Below are 20725 nucleotides of genomic sequence, written 5' to 3'. Positions count from 1 at the left end.
ATTATTCTAAATAAAGTAGATTTGTTGCTAAAACTAATTACGAGATCTGCTTTTGCAATAAAAACTCTCCACTCGGAATTTTTGTGTCAGAGCATTTAGCACAGTGGCGCAACCACAGGGGCGCATGGCCCACCAACCTTGGACGGAAATGAGTTCTGGGGGGGCAAACATTGATGGCTCAGTGTGCCTGCAGGGGGCAATTACCTCCAACAACTTCAAATTTTATGCAAAGAAAAATTATTTTCGTAAAATTTTCTTGGTCGCTTCGCTCGCATTACCTACTTTTCTTGGTCTTATCAAGTTCAGAACTTTAGTTAGGGAGCAGCAGGAGTCGACCCTGGGTGTCGAACGATTTAAATGGAAATAAGTTGTAAAATTGATTGATTGATTTACGCACGGAAGGGCTAATCGGGACTGGACCTACAGTTTAAAGTGGAATCCGAACCACTAAAACCATGTGCCTCCACCGGGTATCGAACCCGGGACCCCTTGATCACAAGGCAACGAAGTTACCACAACACCATCGGGGAGGCACAAAAGTTGTAAAAGGGAGAATGCATTGGCGTCCCGTGAAATTATTTGCGCCCCATTAAATCAACATTGATTTCAGCCTGCAAAAAAATTTGATCCAAAAATTTTCTTGCTCGCTTTGCTCGCAATGTGTCTGTTTTCTGAAATGGATTGTAAATTACCAGAGAGGAATTAGATTTGTCTTAATTGGCTTTGTTTTAAATGCATGAACAATTGTTTTGAGGAAAGGGAACGTGTAAATTTGAGACAGTTTATGTAATTTTTGCTGTTGGTTTACTGTGAGATGCATAAATTGGATGTGTAATGTATTTAAGTAATATATGTTGTATATAATATGTATTAAAGAAACTTTGAATGTGTACACAATTTAGTGTCCACGTCACTCCATGTTGCATATTGTGAAACATAATATCGTGCATGAAAGTTATACATGTTAATAGAAAAATGAAATTATATTTGGAATGCATTTTCTATCTTTTGTACTTCTTTCCATTATTAATGAGAAATTGAACGTGTTGAAAAAATAATTCAAATCCTTTCTTTGAACACAAATGCTTTAGCACCAACTTCTACCCCCCTTTAGCAAAATTTACGAGGGTAATAACGTATACTACTACTACTACTAATAATAATAATAATAATGTTGGTCCCGGGTTCGAATCCCGGCTTGAGCATGGATGTTTGTGAGTGTCCATTCATAATTTGATTTGATTTGCTTTATTTTACTTCGCCTTTTCTGCCACTTTTGGCTAATTTGCGAAGATGGGGATGAGTGATGATATGATGAAATTAATGAATGGACACTCACAAACATCCATGCCTAGGCCAGGATTTGAACTCGGGAGCCCTGGCGTCGTAGCGCGATGTGCTAACCACTCCGCACACAGTCCATTCATCAATTTCATCATATCATCACTCATCCCCATGTTCGCAAATTAGCCAAAAGTGGCGCAATAAGCAAAGTAAAATAAAGCAAATCAATAATAATAATAATGTTATTATAATATTATTAACTATTATTATTAGCACTATTATTATTATTAAAAGTATTATTGTTGTTATTATTATTATTGGTACGTATATCCTGGAACTTGCCCCCCCCAGACAAAAAATCGTGGTTGCACCTCTGATTTAACATGTCTGCATACCAACGATTCTAATAGATAACAATATTGATAACATGGGCTATGGAATTATCTTAAAACAATATTAATAAGAAATCACTTGTCAAGTTATTTTATATAGCGATCTCCTCTCGAAATATGCACGTTCATGGAAAACTCTGCATACATCTGGCAACATTGAATTGGCCGTAGTCAGTAACCTGTTCTTCCTGTCCTGCATTCACTCAAATTCGCTGTCATCACTTTCAGTCATGCAAGGGTAATTCAAACCAACTTGCACGGCAGATAACGCAAAACAACTCCAATCTTCAACTGGGTTGCCAACTTGTACATTTTACCTCTAGATGTGGCAAGATAAAACTTGTACAAAATTTGAAGTCCACTTTAATGCTCAGTTTTACGTGGGTTTCCATCTGCAATCGAACTCTTGAGCCTCTTGATTACAAGGGTAGAGGTATACCGATACGTAGAACCTTGATTGGGGACATATTGGTCGTAAGAGGGGGAGGGAGGTATACATGTATTTGTATTACTCTTTTGCCAAATGATACATGAAATTGATGAAAATATAGTTCAAAAGAAACGCAAATGTCCACGACAGGATTTGAAATGGGACCCACTTATATCAGTGATATACTTTAGCATTTCTAATATACCCGGTGTTCTGGGGGAAATCCAATGCTTCAGTGAAAATATCGTTTTAGCTATAGTTACACCCTAAACAGGGGCAAACCTGTTTTTAATTATATTATGAGCTGCGCCCCCTTGGTGAGCCAGCACATTGAGAAATTCACTTGCGATATCACCATCGAAGGTACGGGGTTCGAGTCCTTGCCTGGACATGGTTGTTGCTTTGCAAGTGACTTTTCATGAATTTAATCTAATCATCATTCATCTTCATTGTCGCGTCACAAAAGGGACTCAAAATAAGGTGTACGGGTTAAGGTTAACGCGATTCTTGGTGACGTTTGTATATTACCAGCTGGCAACAATGGAGAAGACAATGACTTTGAACATGTGCAACGCCATCGACCAAGCATTCTTTCAGATTTTTAAAAAAATCGTTGGGAGGAAATAGGCATGTCGTTTACGTAGATGCTTACGATTCTTTTCCTTCAACTTTCTTGAATTAATTTTGTTTTTTCCTTACACCCGGAGGAATGGTGCTCCGTGTTTTTGCAACTTAGGCCCCGATGCCACCACTTGCAGCACAAATTAACAACTTGCATAAACGACGTGCCCGAGGAGGGGCTGGTGCGGTTCATACCAGGGTTGTTGAAGGTCCAGGAATTCTAAATAAATTCAATTCCGGTCCAGGAAAGAAAGTCAGTAAACGTAAATGGGTTCTGGACCATATAGAACGTTTTTATCTGTAAAGTATTTCAATTCGGTCCAGGAATATTTTTTCCGAATGAATTTAAGTACGGTCCAGCAACCTTTTTTTTCGGCTCAATTTAAATACGGTCCAGAAACATTTTTTTCAATGAAACAATAAGCAACTCGGACTGAATTTAAATTGTGCGAGAAAAATGTTCCGGTCCTGCAACCCAATAGAACCAACCCATTAGGAATTCCTGGACCTTTGGCCCCGTGTTTACAAAAATAATAAAGTTCTATGCAGGAAAAAATTGGCAAAATATGTGAATGACTACTAAAAAAAATACCCCACCTTCACGAAATCACTAAACACGCTACTGGTCACTTTAGATTGATTAAAAGATCAAAGCAACATGTACACCCAACGGCGAAAGAAACAGGCAAATTGTCCACCACCATTTTAATTCGGTCTGTATTACACATTGAGATGGCAATGAATTGAAATAATGACTTCAATTAGCAGAGAACAATGTCTGCTTCGAACCAACATAGTTTCATTCCTTAAAACACAGGATGTAGAATAAAAAGTAATTAAGATAGCAGTGGACAATTTGCCTACCATTATCTTTGCCGTTGACTGTACTAGTCACACGGAACACATTGAGTGAGTGTCATCGGGACCAGGGTTGGAATTTGAAGGGGAGGATAAGGGGGGAATTTCCCCCACTGGTTACCACATCATCTTCTCTGGTTGCTAATTTCTGGCGTTCGCCGTTGATGCTGCGACAAAAGTTGCTGTCCCCTCTCTCTGGACTATAGATTTTTCAATTGATTGATTGATTTGGTACATTTTTCTTGGCATGTCTGCCACTTTCGGCTAATCGCAAAGCTGAGGTTCCGTGATGATATGATGAAGGGACATTCACAAGGAACACCCATGTCCAGGTTGAGATTCAAACCCGGGACCCTGTATATTTTTCAAAGTGATTGTGACTGACAGTTATAGCAACCTATAGGTATACACTGACGATTGTTTTTAAATTAACAACTCATGGTGACTAACAACGCGATAGAAGCAAAATTAAAGCTGATTTCCAATTATTATTTCTTTAAAATTTTAATTTGTGTAAGTTTTTTCTTCTGTAAAATTTGCCAGAACTTCTCGTCTGTGAAAGATGTCCAGCTTAAATTAATAGTAATTTTTAGTTTAAATATTAAAATTAGGAAATTATATGAATAGAGCGTTTGAGATATGGTAAGATGAAAGGTTTCAAGCGGTCTGAAAACTATAATTTGTATGCCTTGCCTGGGGCCTCATTCATGCCTAACCTACTCACATGTTTATTTCCCGTGTAACGACCCGAGAGATCCGGGATTCGCATCCCTGCCGTGAGTGTCCCTTCGTCCATTTCATCACATCATCACTCATCCTAAGCGATTAGCCAAAAGTGGCAGAAGAGCGAATTAAAATAAACCAAATCAATACAATGCAATGCAATATTTCCCCGTGTAAAACGGTACTGCTCCTACGCTCCTACATTATATTACGTGAACAGGTTTCGTTCTCAGAGTCCATTTTTTTGTCACGTGATGCACCAAAGGGTTCAGATTAATTTCCACGTCTATCTAGCACCTAGCATTTAATCACTAGCATTCATTGTTCCCATGCTATTTATCGATAATCGATTTCAATACCACGTGTTCTGATTGGTCGACAGTCGGTCTTGAAAGGATTTATTTAGAATTGATATTAAATAAGATTTTTTTGATGCAAGAAGGGAAAATGACGTGTGCTCTGATCCCACTTCCTTGAAGCGTGGAATTCGGGTTGTTCCAGAGCCAATTTTCCTGCCACATGAGGATGAGTGATGAAATTGATTAAGGAACACTCACTGAGAACACCCATGATCAGGTTGGGACTCGAAACCGGGACCCCTGGCGTCATAGAATATTAACATGCTTTTCATTAATAATAATGTTATTAAAATAGGTAAATCAGTATTATTATTGCTATTACTACATAAACAAGTACAAAGATGATATACGAATAGAGAGGTAACAGCACGTATTCATTATCTAGCTTATTTCTAGTTAAAAATCACTAACATTTGTATAAACACAGCTGTCCTATCAAAGAAATTAATGTTAAAAACAATTTTAGTGGATTATTTATGCCAAAATGGCTGTTAAGTTGAGCTGATGAAAACCCCCTGACCATTATTTTGTTAGTAGCGAGTGGTAGGCATGAATTTTCGAAGGCGCTGTCAACCAAAGCTGTATATCACAAGATAATCCTTATCTTCATGTAAACTCAGTTTAAATAAATCAACTTCATATTATACCAGTAAACAAGCAGGGTTTTTAAAGTTCCAGGAATTTTAAATAAATTCAATTCCGGTCCAGGAGAGAAAATAAGCAAGCGTAAATGGGTTCCGGACCGTATAGAACTTTTTTATCTGTAAAGTATTTCAATTCGTTCCAGGAACTTTCTTTCCAGATCAATTTAAATACGGTCCAGGAACCTTTTTTCCGGATGAATTTAAATACGGTCCAGGAACATTAGTTTGGAAAGTCTTTCTGGGGATCAATACCCCCCTTGGATTCCCCCTCTAAACATGTCCTTGACGGGGAGAGTAGCTTTTACCTTACAAGTACGTTTACTCGACCACGCCAGTACACTCCAAGCCGGTTCTCAATTTTTTTTCCTCATTGTACCGTTTAGTCGTAACTAAACGTCTAATGTACCGCCACCATAAGCTTTCTCAGAATAGGGGGTTTTCGGGAATATTTTTTGGCTGCCTGATTGGTGGCGTGTTTTTGATATGTTGGAGCCGTGTATCTGCAATACAGCAAAATGGCAGTCGGGCTGTATGTGAAAAGATGGTAAACAAATAAACATTACAATCCTACGTTTGATATTTTATTGGGTGTTCCTACGTTTACAATCTTTATGATTAGTTGCAAGAATAAAAATGTGAAGCACATGTATGCTAAGAAGTATATAAAATACTTTAATTTTCATATACTTTCCCAGAGTTCTTGTAAAGAAGTAAGAACAAAAATAAGTTTGTAAACAAACTGTCAAGCATAAATTTTGGAGTTTTTGTTATAAATCCTCAGAGTTAGTAGTGAGAAGGATGTGCCTGCATAGCCTGACACAGTTTATTGATGTCTGGTTGTGCATTTGAAACTTTCAAGTGGAGATTTGGCTCCAAATTTAGTCTATTATACAGACTTCGAACGAGTATATGATTTCAAAATATATGAAACAAAGATAAGTGTGTCAGTGACAAAATCAGCCTTATTTTCCTATTGAGTGTTAAAGCTATGAAGTCTGCCCTACACACCTGCAGAAAAAATGTTGCCGTGTGGGTATTCTCCACATTTCTCTCCCTTCAAGTCGTTATTGTACCCCTGGGAGTACGCGTACCACAGTTTGAGAAGTTCCACTGGTTTACGCTACTATAGCTCGATCGCCTACTCCAGTTGCTCGAACGTTCACTCGCCCAATGTAAACGAGTCTTTGAAGTTGCTTCGACCTTCCGTGGAAGCAGAATCCCTTGCAGTGTTTTATCGTGTGAAGCAATTGTCTCTATGCACGCGCCATTTCTCTGTTACAAGGTAATGTTAACAGAATCACTTACATTTGAGCTTTCCGCTGAATGGGGATTTGCTTTGACCTACATATAATTCCACGCCAGGCGAACACGCAACATGGTCATTCTCACGTGCCACTGCTACGTCACGAAATGAAATCAAACTGAAAATGGCAACTATTTGCAAAATGGCGTCTAGACATGGGCGTCGGGAGGTGGGTTCTTGATTTTGATTTGCTTTATTTTACTTCGCTTTTTGTTCCACTTTTGGCTAATTTGCGAAGATTGAGATGAGCGATGACATGATGAAACTGATGAATGGACGCTAACCACTCCGCCACGGAGGCCGGCGAGAGGTGTGGTCGAACGGGTCGGTGGACCCCCCTGGAAATTGACATTCTTAATTTAAAGATACAAGAAAGTGAAAAGTTTCTTACTCTTATTGTTATGAACAGAAATAAAGTTCATTTAGTTAGTATTCAAACAGAATAATCAAAGTAGAAATGCATTGGATGGAAAACATTGAGTGAAAAATACAGGAACAAGGTTATACCGGGTGTCCGAGAAGTCTTTGTATGAAAACAAAAAATAACTGTATCCGCTATATGCAACATAGACATGAAAAAATAGTACGAAAATGTTCGGAAACTATTCAAGTTTTTTTTGTTTCAGATTTCTGTACCGTTGCAGTAGTATAGCAGTGCCAGTGTTCAGCAAACCGGAAATGTACTCAAATCAGAAAAAGGCTGAGTGTGTCCTGTGGTTTCACGAGAGCAGGTCACAAAAAACAGTGCAGAGACAGTTTCAAACATCGTGCGTATCTGGGGTAAAGAGCCCCCTCATGAGGTGAGGAAGTCGACCATGGGCAACCCGAAGGTGAACGTTTGGTGCGCGCTGCTGCATGACAGAATAATCGAACCATTCTTTTTCTGTGAGGACACCGTAACATCTGGAGTGTATCTCGACATGTTGCAATTGTTTGCTGTTCCTCAATTGCTAGAATACCCCCAGATGTTATCTTTCAACAAGACGGTGCACCGCCACATTGGAGTCTGGAGGTTCGTTCCTACCTTGAACAGACATTTCCTGGAAAATGGATTGGTCGATATGGACCGACGGCGTGGCCTGAACGATCTCCAGACATAACCCCTTTAGATTTTTTCTATGGAGTTATGTGAAAGACAATGTCTACAGAACTCCTGCATCCGATCTTGCAACTCTGCAACAACGGATAACCCAAGTCATCACACCAATCCCTCCTTTGATTTTGGCTAATGCATGGCGAAAAGTTGAATTTCGACTAGATGTACTCCGTGCTACCAAGGGTGCTCACGTGGATATTTATTGATTTCTTTCCTATTGCCAATAAAACTTGAATAGTTTCCGAACATTTTGGTACCATTTTTTCATGTCTATGTTGCATATAGCGGATACAGTTAATTTTTGTTTTCATACAAAGACTTCTCGGACACCCGGTACCTATTTTACCATTTCATCCAAAGAACAAATAGTTCCACAGTTTTCAAAACTATAAGAATTACAGTTGTACTCTACAAACTATGTAATAATGTAAAAATCCCCCTAACATTTAAAATCTTTTCTTGAACGAGGCGGGCAAAAGTTAATATCCAAATGCATTTCAGATACTAACTGCATAGAATGCAAAAGAAATAATGGAAAATAGTTGTGCTGCTATTAACTCGTTTGGTGGATCGAGTCTCCCCATTTATATAATAATAATTATTATTTCGAATAAAATTTATCTTTGTTAGTTTATAATATTTATTATTGTATAATAACATTTATAACCGAGGTAATAATTCTTATATTTCTACTATTCAACTTTTATAATTTACCCGCCCCCCCTGCAAAAATTTCTGGCGACGCCCATGCGTCTATATGCTGTACTTGTATGGGTATGACTCACCCCACGAAACTCTTGGTCAAGCGCCGCATTTCATCTGACGTAAGCGCCATAGGCGTGCGCACGGGGACAAGGAGGGAAAATTGCCCCCATACTCATGGACGTCAGCAGATTTTCCAAGGGGGTAAATGAGGCATAGTGCCCTCATTATAGTGTTATCCTCTCAAGAAACACGAGTTTGAAATTATCACGTTCCTTCATCCCCATTACACAATGTAAAGTACTGTAACTGAAATCAAATAGTGTGTGAAATATGTACTTTTATGTTCACATTCATTTTCCAGGGGAGGTGGGGACATCCTTACCCCCCCCCCTCTTCCGAACATACCCTATATAATTTACTTTCATCTACAAATTTAGTGTAGAGGCCTCCCCGATGGCACAGTGGTAGCGTCGTCGCCTTGTAATCAAGGGGTCCCGGGTTCGATACCTGGTGGAGGTACATAGTAGTTCGGATTCTATTTTAAAATTGTAGGTCCAGTCCCGATTAGCCTTACTGTGCATAAAGTTGACTTAAAACACCAAATCAATCAAATTAAGTGTAGAGCAATCTTATCGCCATTATTAAACGATATTATAATCTTAAAGAAAATGAAGTATTTTCAAGTATGCAAGTTCCAAGCAACTACGGGAGAGGGGTGTGCATTATCTCATGCGTAATTGAACTATTGTACGCCTAGATTTACACTAAGGGGATTTTCGCTTGGTTCGGACACACGCCATAAACGCTTCTGTTTCGTACCCATCAATACAGTCAAAGAACATTAAGGCTTGTTTCCATGATAACCAAAAACTCAATATGCTAACAAAAATCTTGTATTTGGTACAGAGTCTGAAGAAGACTTTGCTAGAAGGTTGAAACGTAATATTTAGTTTATGTTTTAGAATAAAATAAATTTCTGCATTGGTCAGCACATTGAGTATTTTAGTAAAACAGTGAGATGGAATGGGGTTTTTCTTTCAGACTGAACTTTCATCAAGGTTTTTGCCCAGAGGCGGCAACTTCATATAAATATTCGGGGGGTGGGGGGGAAGTGCAAGATTGACAACAATAATCTCAACAAACATTCTTGAGGAATTTTTAAGGGCAAAAAGTGTCTTGCCCACCCCTTATGCCCCCCCCCAATCAAAGGGTCTGCGCACACCTATATTAAGCGCGGAATTCTTTCGTGGTTAGGTTAGGCTTTAATCTCTCAGGATAAATATCCTATACTACATTTAGCCTAACTAGGAAAGTATTTAGCCTACATCAGAATACGAAATACGGTGCTTGGCCAAGAAGGTGTTTCAGTTTGGTGCGATAAGTAAGACTTGATGAAAAGCTTGCAATAGTAAGTATTTTGTACAGTGATTTATCCACGCACATAACATCCCCCCCCCCCAAAAGTTTCACAAAGACTCAATTTATGGTTATTTTGGCTCAAAGTTTTCCCTTACACCCCTTAAATATGAACGTACCCCCCAGATGGAACATTCCGTATAATCAAAACCCTGAATAAGTGTGCATCGAGAGTAATGAATAACAAATTAATAGTTATACAAAATTTGAACATTTTGGAGAAAGAATTCCAATATAAATTAATAATTTTAAGAAACATGTAATCATATTGTGAGTATCCGTAGAATCGTCACAAGCCCAACTAAACTTGTATCTCATTAAGAGAGAGAGAGAGAGAGAAAACTGAAGGAAAATTAGAAAGATGAAAAGAAAGAAAATGAAGAAGATAGGAGAAAGAGGTAAACAGAGAAAAAGAGGTAAACAGAAGAAACAAGGAGGTGGAGAAAATGTTCGGAAAGTTACTTTTGAAAAATAAATAAGCAACAGTTACTCATTTTAAAAAGTAACACAGTTACAGTTACTTGGTAAGTAAATAAGCTACTTTTACAGTAACTTTCCACTGGAAATTTTCTAGCAAATAACAGACAATCAACAATCATTAATTGTAATGAAATAAACATGTAGACTTGCATGTGTTTTATGCATGTCTATGGCACATAATTTACGTCTTAATTATATGAATATTATTACAGCCAAAAAATTAAACAAAACACTATAGTTTTTAAGTGCAATCAGAAATGACGAATTGCAAAAAAGCGTGAATGTTCTAAATTTAGTATTCAAGTATTCTAGCTTCCACATTTTTTTTTCACCTTAGCATCCAGAGAAGACATAGTTGGAAACAGTGTTACCAAATTTTTCCCTTCCTCCTCGTTACATATTTTCAATAAGTGTCGTAAAGTAACTGTAGAAGTAACTGTTGATAACGTTACTTCTCTTGCAAAAAGTAACTCTGTTAGAATTCCTAAAAAAAAACACTTACTTCCAAACACTGGGGAAAGAGAAGAACAAAAAGACAAACACAAAGAGAAGTGAGGACCACTGTAGTAAATTTCACCGGAGAAAGAAATTCTTGATCTACACTACTGCCATACTAGTATTTTCTGATGTTGTACAGTTGGATTCATAAGAATCACCTCTGCACCAGTATACTTTAAAATCAATTCCTTAAAAACACGTAGAATGCAATAAAAAATAATTAAAATAGTCATGGACAATTTGCCGCGCAATGCGGTAAAACCTCGTTAATTCGGACCCCGATAAGCGGGACATCGCTTAATCCGGACAGGCAAAAGGAAAACAACAAAAAAAGCAGAATGAAAGGTTTTAAATCTGGCTAGAAGTCAACAAGAGAACTTCCCACTGATGAAATTCTGTTTCCCGCGCCTATACCTTTTAAATACACCATAATAAACGTGTTTTGTTGCTACAAACTGAGTTTTTATGCACTTTCTACTGTTCTTTTAGATTATTTCAGTTAATCCGGACTTTCGTTAAACCGGTCAACTAATCCCCCCATTAGTTCGGATTAACGAGGTTCTACTGTACTTGTGCATACTGCTATATGGGCACCACTACTTCAACTCCATTGACTTTCAATGGGATAATTACAAACCAGAACTGTTCGTGACTGTACAGTGCCAGTGAAAGAATGCCGTATGTAAAACTGCGGTCGTTGCAAATAAACATTGTTCCATCCATCATGGAATTACAGTAAGACGCAACAAGTCAAGCACCTCTGCATAATGGAAGAAAACTTCCGCGCTGGAACCAGCTCGTCAGCATAGCGGATAAGATAAGAACTCCCCATTCAGCACACTTCAAGGTAGAGGGATAGCAAAATGGGGTAACGAATTACACAATGCTGAAATTCTGTGCTACAACACTCACCACTCCTGTTGTCCATGAGGTCGCTGTATCCGTGTAGGAAATCTTTCACCAATTGAGCCATTTTGTTTGTGTGTCGGTTAGGTCGACTCCCTGAGCGAAAAAATACCCTGTCTGGTCAGTTTCTGCTCCGTCACTTCAAGATGATATCCTCACTGCAAAGAGTAGAATGACACCAAATAAGAATTTACAAGAAACAAACAGTTTTGGATAAGTAGGTACAATATTAAATAAGCGTATTACAACAGTGTAACAGTCATGAGCTTGGAAATGAAAATTTTTACATACAGGGTGTGTAAAAAGTAACCTACACACACAGTCAAAGTAATGTTCTAGCAGTAACGTCAACACTAGCAATACATAGCAAAAACTACATGATAGAAAGCAAATATTTATGGTTTAACTCCGTCCCTGTCTCTTATTTGCACTAACAGAAATTGTATATATACACAATGAACAATACTGGTCTTTGAGATCTGTGCCTGATATCACCATTCGTATTTTTTTTCCAAGGATGAAACCCTTGCTATGGAACTAAATGCTAGTGAAGAATACTATCTCGCGACAATAACAATTGCTCGTTTCTGGAGGGTTTTGTGAGCAGCGTGTGGTATGGGGAGCATTTAATTATCAAATTTCTCTCTCTTGGTGGAATCCATGAAAATAACCAAACGTGGTAGTCGGTAAAGTTGCAAATTCGTAGATATTTCTTACTGTACATTATTCCTAATTTTTTCATCCTCTCTTGTCATAGCCAGAATATGCTACAGGCTGACGCTAGTCGGGCAGACTTCTTGGGTACCTTCTGCTTTTTTCATTTACAATTATTGGAGGCTTCAAGTCGATATATATCTGATCGCACTTTTAAACCTAACCTTTGAAGTAGTCTCAATACATTTTGTGATGATACATTATGCTTTGCTATCACGATAGTTGGTTCAATGTTCTTAATGTCAAATTTAAAGTTTCAAACCTCCAATGCTTCGCTTGTGAACAAGGAATAACTTGAGAATGGTTGCATCCAAGAACAGACTCAATGCAATGATATTTAGCGTGTCTATGAAGATCCAAAAATAGCATTTTGATGTATTGGTTTAATTCTTTTTGCGCCTCATGTATGTACTAATTTAAAATTCTATCCAACACGTGTTTTCACTAGTCTAAATATTTGTCAGAAATCAAATCATAGTAGCCTTCCACCACATTCTTTCGTATTGTGGTCGAAGCTACTACAAGGAAATCACTTAATATCGAAAATGAAAAAGTGTTTTTTACACGTGCTTTTTGCCAACACTGTTTTTTGGTGATAGTAAAAATGTCTTTCTCTTATCATCCAGGATGTAATAAAATCAAAGGTCAAGAACACACATGTGCTTCTTAATTTTTAGCGCAGATTACAAGGAAAAAAAGCACTGAAAATACTTAACAGCTGGCTTACATAGAAAAACTGCAGTGAAGTTAATTTACACGTGGGGAATTTATTACATAAGAAACATATAATAACGTGATTCTTTGAAAAAAATGTGATTTATTTACATAAGCATAATTACAATATGTCTGTTTTCACTGTCGAGTTTTTGCAACTACAAGGTGCCGTTGCATTTCAATTTATGCTGGTCATATCTCATTTTTATACTTATCGTCATTCAAGGTAAACCAATGACTGTTCCCTACACCTCATGGAGACTCCTTTATGCATTCAACTTTGGAAATGCGAGTGGTGATATCAGGCACAGCAGGGGGGTGCTCGTTGCTATGTGAAGTACGTATGAATTACGCCATCTGGGAGGATCGGGTTTGACGCTGCTCGTTGCTATGTGCAGTAAGTTTGGTGCGGGGTACATTTAGCTAGTAACACGTCGCAAAAATCGGAACAAGCAGGTTGTTGATTTTGTAGCGTTCGATTTATTTTTGTTGTATGTTTGTACTTGTAGACTGCAATCATATCTAATTGTGCTGTAGCAAGCTATGAAAACTATAACTAGAAAACTAAAGGAACTGACATAAAATATCATAGATTTCCAGTCGATAATTGCGTAAGTAAACAGTGGATTCATGCTTGTAGACGAAATGTAAAAAAAATGCAAGTGTGCAGTGGCAATTATTGTGAAGAAGACTATGTGCGAGATCTAAAAGCAGAATTTCTGTATTTTCCACCAAAGAACGTGCTGAAGCCAACTGCAGTGCCATCGCTAAAATTACACCCAACTACTTTAGTACCAAATAATCGAGGAAATGGTGTATTTCTCCTAAACACTTATCTTCACAATATGATTCGCTTGTAGGACGTGTTGATAAGGTTTGCAGAGATGTACGCTACGAAAGATATGCAATAAGGAGACGTGCCCTAAACAAGCTAAAGACTATGCTGCCAGAAAAGAGAAAAATATATAGACGAAGGTATATGCACAAACTGCAAGCAATGGTTCGTTGTTGGAAAACATATTCAATCGTTTACAAAGGAGAAACACACGTTTGCATAATGAAGCAAATAAATTAAAGATTACAAACAACCTCTATCAACCTGCTTTAACTGAATAAAGAAGTTCAAAATCTACAACGTAACCTAACCGACAGTACCACAAGAAAAGTCATCAATATCTTGAAAATGTGTTCAACTAGTGCGAAGTACGTAGTGAGCCTAACTGATTTGTTATGTACATTTATGTAAGTCGGATTTATAATTATTAACACAGATCGATGTTGATTGTGATTTGTATGTTCACATTATTGTGAAAAACGTTGTCGGAAATGGGCATTTCGAAGATCGCGTACTAACTTTCACGCTTTTCGAAATGAAATTCACTTAGTACATCTTCAATTCGAGTTACATAGCGTTGTATGCACGATGGTAAATATTGCATGAGTAAATATTACACCCATCATTGAATTTTTTGCAACTTTGTTCAATTTTGGTATTTCACAAATACATTGTGAATAATTTTGTACCCTTGTACTTAATATAAACCAATGGATGTTACATTATTTCTTTGTAGTACATTTCTGTCAAAAAGAGCAAGATCTAAGATTAGTGTAATGCAAGTTACTTCGTTAATGTACAAATGTGTGTCGCATATCAACCTTGGAGTATATTTTCCGGTTATACAACTCAGACATACATGGAAATGGAAATGGAAAATCTGCGACAAAGTCCTTTAACGAATAATAATTCGTACACTTGCACGGTCAATCATTGTGAGTTCATGTAACTTTTCTCCTTTATTGTTTAATTAAACTAAGAACTAAGACATTTTCATGGATATTCTCAAAGCGTTTCATTTAATGTATGATCATAAATCTATTTCTATAGGCTTGAATTAGTAGGTTTCGAGTAGGTTAAGTTAGTGAAATTAGTACTTGTATACTTTGGCTCGTCTTCTGCACGCATGTGTATGTAAAGTTCTTAATACGAAAAACTAGAACTATGACAACGATAACTTGCAGCCAAATTTGAACCAGATAAATTTAAAATATCTGCATATTACAAACTGGAATTGAGTTTTCAAAGTCTGAAACTACTATCTTACAAACTATTTCGTCATTCTTCCTCCACATAAAACTTTCCAATAATTTTTTGCATGTGGAACTTTGACCCGTAAATTGTTGTACAGTAAATAAATATATGAAGAAGGTTGGGGATTCTTTCGAATTTAGAGTAATTTTCAAATGCAGAGTAAAATTTTATCTAGATTGTATATTGCTTCTTTCACTTGATAATTTGAGAAATAAAGTTACATTATGGAGAATGGTAAAAATTGGATTTTAAGTATATCAGTATTATTTTAATACTTTCTGATGTTATGTAAAATTTGAAATGTTCTTGGAAATGATTGCAACGTTCTGAATAAATAAGAAGTAACTATTCAGTCAGAAAACTAAATATTAGGCTTTTATACTGCGTTGTGTTAAATGTTGTAAATAGATTATACCGGACTACTACATTACCTTCTCTATCTGAAAGCCTGATGGCTTGCTCTGGTCACGTGACTAAACGTCAGCAACTGGAGGCGAGATAACTGCCATGTTTGATTTGCTTCTTGGGAATCAATGTTGGACCTTTTTAGTGAATGTGGAATTGTAATGAAAATTTATGAACTGTATTCGAGTTTACATGACGTGTAAATATGCTTAAATGTACAAAAGGTATTGCGTATAAGTGTTGTGTGCTCAATTGCAGAGGCAATTATGGTGAAAAAGGTAAGAGTAACGTTCACATTTCTTCAAGATGTTGCTGAAAATGAGAAATGTGTAGGGCAATTCCATGTGATTCCTACGAAAAAATGCAACTTAAGTAACAAAGATTCATACTCATAAATAAATAACAGAAATAGTTCATGATGTAAAGATTTCATGTGTCCGGAATAGGCATCTAATGCGAGTGTACTCTTAGATTTGGTCAATTTTAATCTCTTGTGAACAGGTTTTTTTTTTTTTAGAAATATCAAATAATTTATCTAAATCTGAATTACAACGTTAAGATGTGTTGTTGCTTATGATTGCAAAATAATTTGTTTCAAGATTTAGTCAACGTTTAAAATATTACGGCCATATCTACCAAAGCAGTTTGTTAGTGTAACTGTTATGCAAGCATTCGATAAAATATTCATATAATTTACACAAATTTTCAGTTTCAAAGTATGCATAATGAAAGAAAGCTATACAACTGGTCCAAATTGATACATGTGTACATTTACATTCTTATTTTACTCCGCTTTTATGCTTCTTTAGGCTAATCGAAGGCTTATGGAAGATACGAATATGTTATGAATTCAAATACAAGGGTACGACGTGTAACAAGAACTTTGATGAAATATTCGTGTGCAAAATTATCCAAGAATATATTACTTATGTTTCAAACACAAATGTTTTCACACAGAAAGCATTTTATTACCTAGCTATGTTAATATGAACTACAAGTGTAATACATTTTATAAAATTGTTTCATGTGAACTGTTATTCTATTTTTTGTCTTTGTGAAGCTTCGATGTTCGTAATTTTGATTATTAAATCAGTGTTAATGTTTCATAATTCACTAACATTCTTCACGATTTTATTAACAGAGTGTAAACACAGTGCAAGGAAATATTCCAAATGTTTATTTTCCAAATGAACGCTAAGATCGAAGTATTAATCTGTTTTTTTTTTCAATAAAAATGTTGAAAAACTGTCACACATCCTACTAACGACAATCAAAAGATTCAATTTGTTTAGATTATATTTCGTTCAATAAAGTCAAAAGGGTCGAAATTACAATGTGACAAGTGATTTAGGTTTAGTCTTTATTCTTTATTCACATAAATGTAACATTGCCCTTGTACCAATTTCTTTCACATTTGCTGAGAGGTTATAGAAATTAAGTTTTTGTATTGAGATTGTATAGCTACACAGAATATCTGCATTATCTGGTTGATTAATTTTGGGTAAAGTTAAAGAAAATTTAATTGATTAGATATCTTGGCAAGTTTACGGTCGACCTAACATGTGGGATTTTGATTTAATCCATTGATTTTTACATACAAAAGTTCATACAAAAGCTGTAACGAGTGTTACTGTAGCTGACAAATATTTCGGATAATATTTTTCAAAGAAATACAATGCTTAATTTTTTCCGCCAGGAAGTTTCTAACGGTTTTCAACTCTTTCTTTGTGCTATGGAAGGAATTTTTGTTATGGCCATAGTGACTTACTGAATGAAAATTTCAGTGTAAATATTCAATATTCTACTATTTTCGTCGGGAGGGTAAATATCAAAATTTAACATCATAAAATAAATTAATATACCTTAATTCTCTACAATAAAAATACGACAATGGGTTTACACGACCGTTAAGACGATCGCCTACAGATGATGACGTGTTGACCGAGCGCTGCGGCCTGAATCTCAAGATGGTCTTGACTACTATCGGATTAAAAATTACGGATATTCAAGTTTGGACTCCAATTAAAAATTAATCAGTAGTATCACATAAAAACTAGTTACATTAAAATTCAGCTTATTCAATTCTGTGTCAATCTATAGTTACCAATTTTTTTTTATTATGCCTTCTATTTTTATCGTCGTGAGAACAAAATAGGATTTTTTTTTAGTTTGGCAAACTATCGCTCTCCTTGAGATTCTATAAATAAAGAACAGGTGTGTTTTAATTTGTAGATTAAATATTATATAATTTATTTATTATCCAAACTCTAATATCCATAATTTATAATCGGATAGTACTCCTGTGACGTTCTGTGGGGCCCGTAGTACCTCGGAGGCCTCTGTCGATCTCCTTGGCGTAGTGGTTAGCACATCGCGCTTCGACGCCAGGGGTCCCGGATTCGAATCCAATCGGGTAAGACATTGATTTGTCCTTAATGACAAAATTGAGAAATTAGTAAATGTGATAGTATATGTGAAAACAAATATTGATTGATTGATTTGCTTCATTTTACTTCGCTTCTTGTGCCACTTTTGGCTAATTTGCGAAGATAGGGATGAGTGATGAAATGATGAATGAACACTCACAAACATCCATGCCCATGCCAGGATTCGAACCCAAACCTCTGGCGTTGAAGTGCGATGTGCTAACCACTACGCCAAGGAGGCCGGCTTGTGCAAACAAAGAAAGAGATCGAAAGGGAGGGGGGACTACCTCTTATCGGTTTTCCTTTCATATTTAAAAAAAGACAGAAAAGCAAAAATAAACCAAATCTGTCAATCAATTCTTTCTTTGTAACTCTTTCACTATGCAATTCTACTTTAGCATGCAACGTTTCTTATTAAAATCATAATACGATTTATGAAATGATGAAATCTGAAATTCTAATGGGAACACGGACAACCTTCTTTGTAATATATCGATCAGGTTTCAGAAACATGAATTTTTACAATACGTTTGCATGTGCAATTTTCCCTCTTTTAAAAGTAGCATGTTTTAATTATGTTACTAATCATTAAAGGAATACCTCAATACCAGCCCGAAGTATGATAATTAATATTTACCCCTCAAAGTAATGAAACACTTTCCCTCTCTGAAACTCGCATAGAAATTATAGCGGCCGTTTGCTTCGGCCAAGCCCCGAACGAACATAACCGAAGGGGCACCGAGCATAACCGATCCTCCCACATGACGTCATGCTCTCGTGCATGATCGGCAATTTTCGGATGGCGCTACCTTATAGTATATTAAGTTACCTTGCAGGCACAGATCTCCAAATCCAGAGGAGAAGGATTCCATCCATCTGAGGTTTCCTACATATTGTTTGTTTGATTTGTTGTTTTACGTCCACTTTACGCACAGATAAGCTAATCGAGGTGAAATGAAATTATAGGTGATTATCAATGTGGATTTAATGTAACAGATCAACTACAGATCAAATTTTTCACATCAGACAGACACTTGAGAAAAAGTGAGAATATAATCAAAATGTCCATCAGCTATTCATTGATTTCAAAAAAGCATATCATTCGGTCAAAACAGATAAAATATATAATATATTAGTCGAGTTTGGAATACCTAAGAAGATTGTTAATATGATAAAAGTATGCACCAGTGAAACAAAGTAAAATTCGTGTGGGTATTAATGTGTCTGACAAATTTACAATTCATGATGGGTTAAAACAAGGAGATGCATTCTCCATTGCTCTTTAATTCTGCCTTAGAATATGCTGTTAGGAAGGTAAAAGAAACTAACGAAGGACGAAAATTAAATGGTGTGACTCAGTTGTTAGCATATGCAGATGATATAGACTTATTAGGGGATGATATAAATACAATTAAGAATAATGAAAAACTAAATATGCTGACCAAGGCAGTAATTTATTTTATTAAAAACATAAACTAAAACGTAACGTTTCAACCTTCTAGCAAGGTCTTCATCAGATTCTGTATCAAGTACAAAACTTTACGTTACGTTTTAGTTTATGTTTTTAATAAAATAAATTACCGCCTTGGTCAGCATATTTAGTTTTTCATAATCATGGAAACAAGGCCTAATGGTGTTATAAGAATAATGCTAAAATATTTTTCAAAACTGCTAAAGAGATAGGTTTGGAAGTTAGCAAAGAGAAAACTAAATATATGCTTACAGGCCGAAACCAAGTGTTAGGTAATAATCGAAATCTAATTATTGATAACAGCTCATTTGAACCAGTTTCCAAATTCAAATACTCAGGAGTAATATTAACAAATGCAAATGATATTAAAGATGAAATAAAAAGTAGGCTTAATTCAGGAAATGCATGTTACTTTTGTCTTCTAGTTTAATACGTAAGAAACTAAAAGTTAAAATATACAAAACAGTAATTTCGCCTGTAGTATTTATATGGGTATGAAACTTGGTCCCTTACATTGAAAGAAGAACATAAATTGAGAGTATTTGAAAATAAGATCCTCAAGAAAATATTTGTACTTAAAAGGGATGAGGAGACAGGTGAGTGAAGAAGGTTACATAATTTAGAACTACATAATTTGTATTCATGTCCAGTTATTATTAGAATAATTACATCAAGAAGACTTAGGTGGGCAGGCCATGTGGCACGAATGGGAGAGGAAAGAGGAGTTTACAGGATTCTTGTTGGATAACCTGATGGTAAGAGACCTGTAGGAAGGCCAAGACGAAGATGGAGGGACAACGTTGAGATGGACCTAAAAAAATCGGTAGGGATGGAAAAGAGTATATAGATCTTGCTCAGGGTAGGGAGAGATGGAAGGCCTGTGTTGCTGCCGCCATGAACCTTCTGGTTTAATAAGGCTAGAGAGTGAGTGAGTTAGGCTAATCGAGCCTGGGCCTATAGTTTAAAGTGGGATCCGCACCACTGTCTAATGTGCCTTCACTGGATCATAGGCGTGCGCAGACCCTCTGAATAAGGGGGCAAAAGTCTTGATGAATATTATATATATATATATATATATATATATATATATATATATATATATGATGCAGCAACATAGAGGCGCCATAACGAATATATAAATTGTCTTTGAAATGTGCGGCGCTCCTTTTTCTCCAATAAATGTGTTCATGC

At 36.3% G+C, this 20725-nt stretch overlaps 1 protein-coding gene across 3 annotated transcripts in view; it reads right to left on the bottom strand.

The window, feature by feature from the left end:
* LOC145996562 (very long chain fatty acid elongase AAEL008004-like) overlaps positions 1–20725 on the bottom strand; it is a 129444-nt gene that overhangs the window by 59111 nt on the left and 49608 nt on the right. For all 3 annotated transcript variants that reach the window (XM_083133068.1, XM_083133062.1, XM_083133066.1), the window contains exon 2: positions 11722–11873. In XM_083133068.1, coding sequence (XP_082989194.1) covers positions 11722–11782 — 61 coding nt within the window. In that variant the 5' untranslated portion in view covers positions 11783–11873. The remainder of the gene's footprint in view (positions 1–11721; positions 11874–20725) is intronic.

The sequence above is a fragment of the Lepisma saccharinum genome, chromosome 1 (assembly GCF_977018435.1).
Source record: "Lepisma saccharinum chromosome 1, izLepSacc3.1, whole genome shotgun sequence".
Taxonomy (NCBI): Eukaryota; Metazoa; Arthropoda; class Insecta; order Zygentoma; family Lepismatidae; genus Lepisma; species Lepisma saccharinum.
The sequence above is the reverse complement of the archived record's forward strand: the minus strand, read 5'-3'. Positions and strand labels throughout refer to the sequence as shown.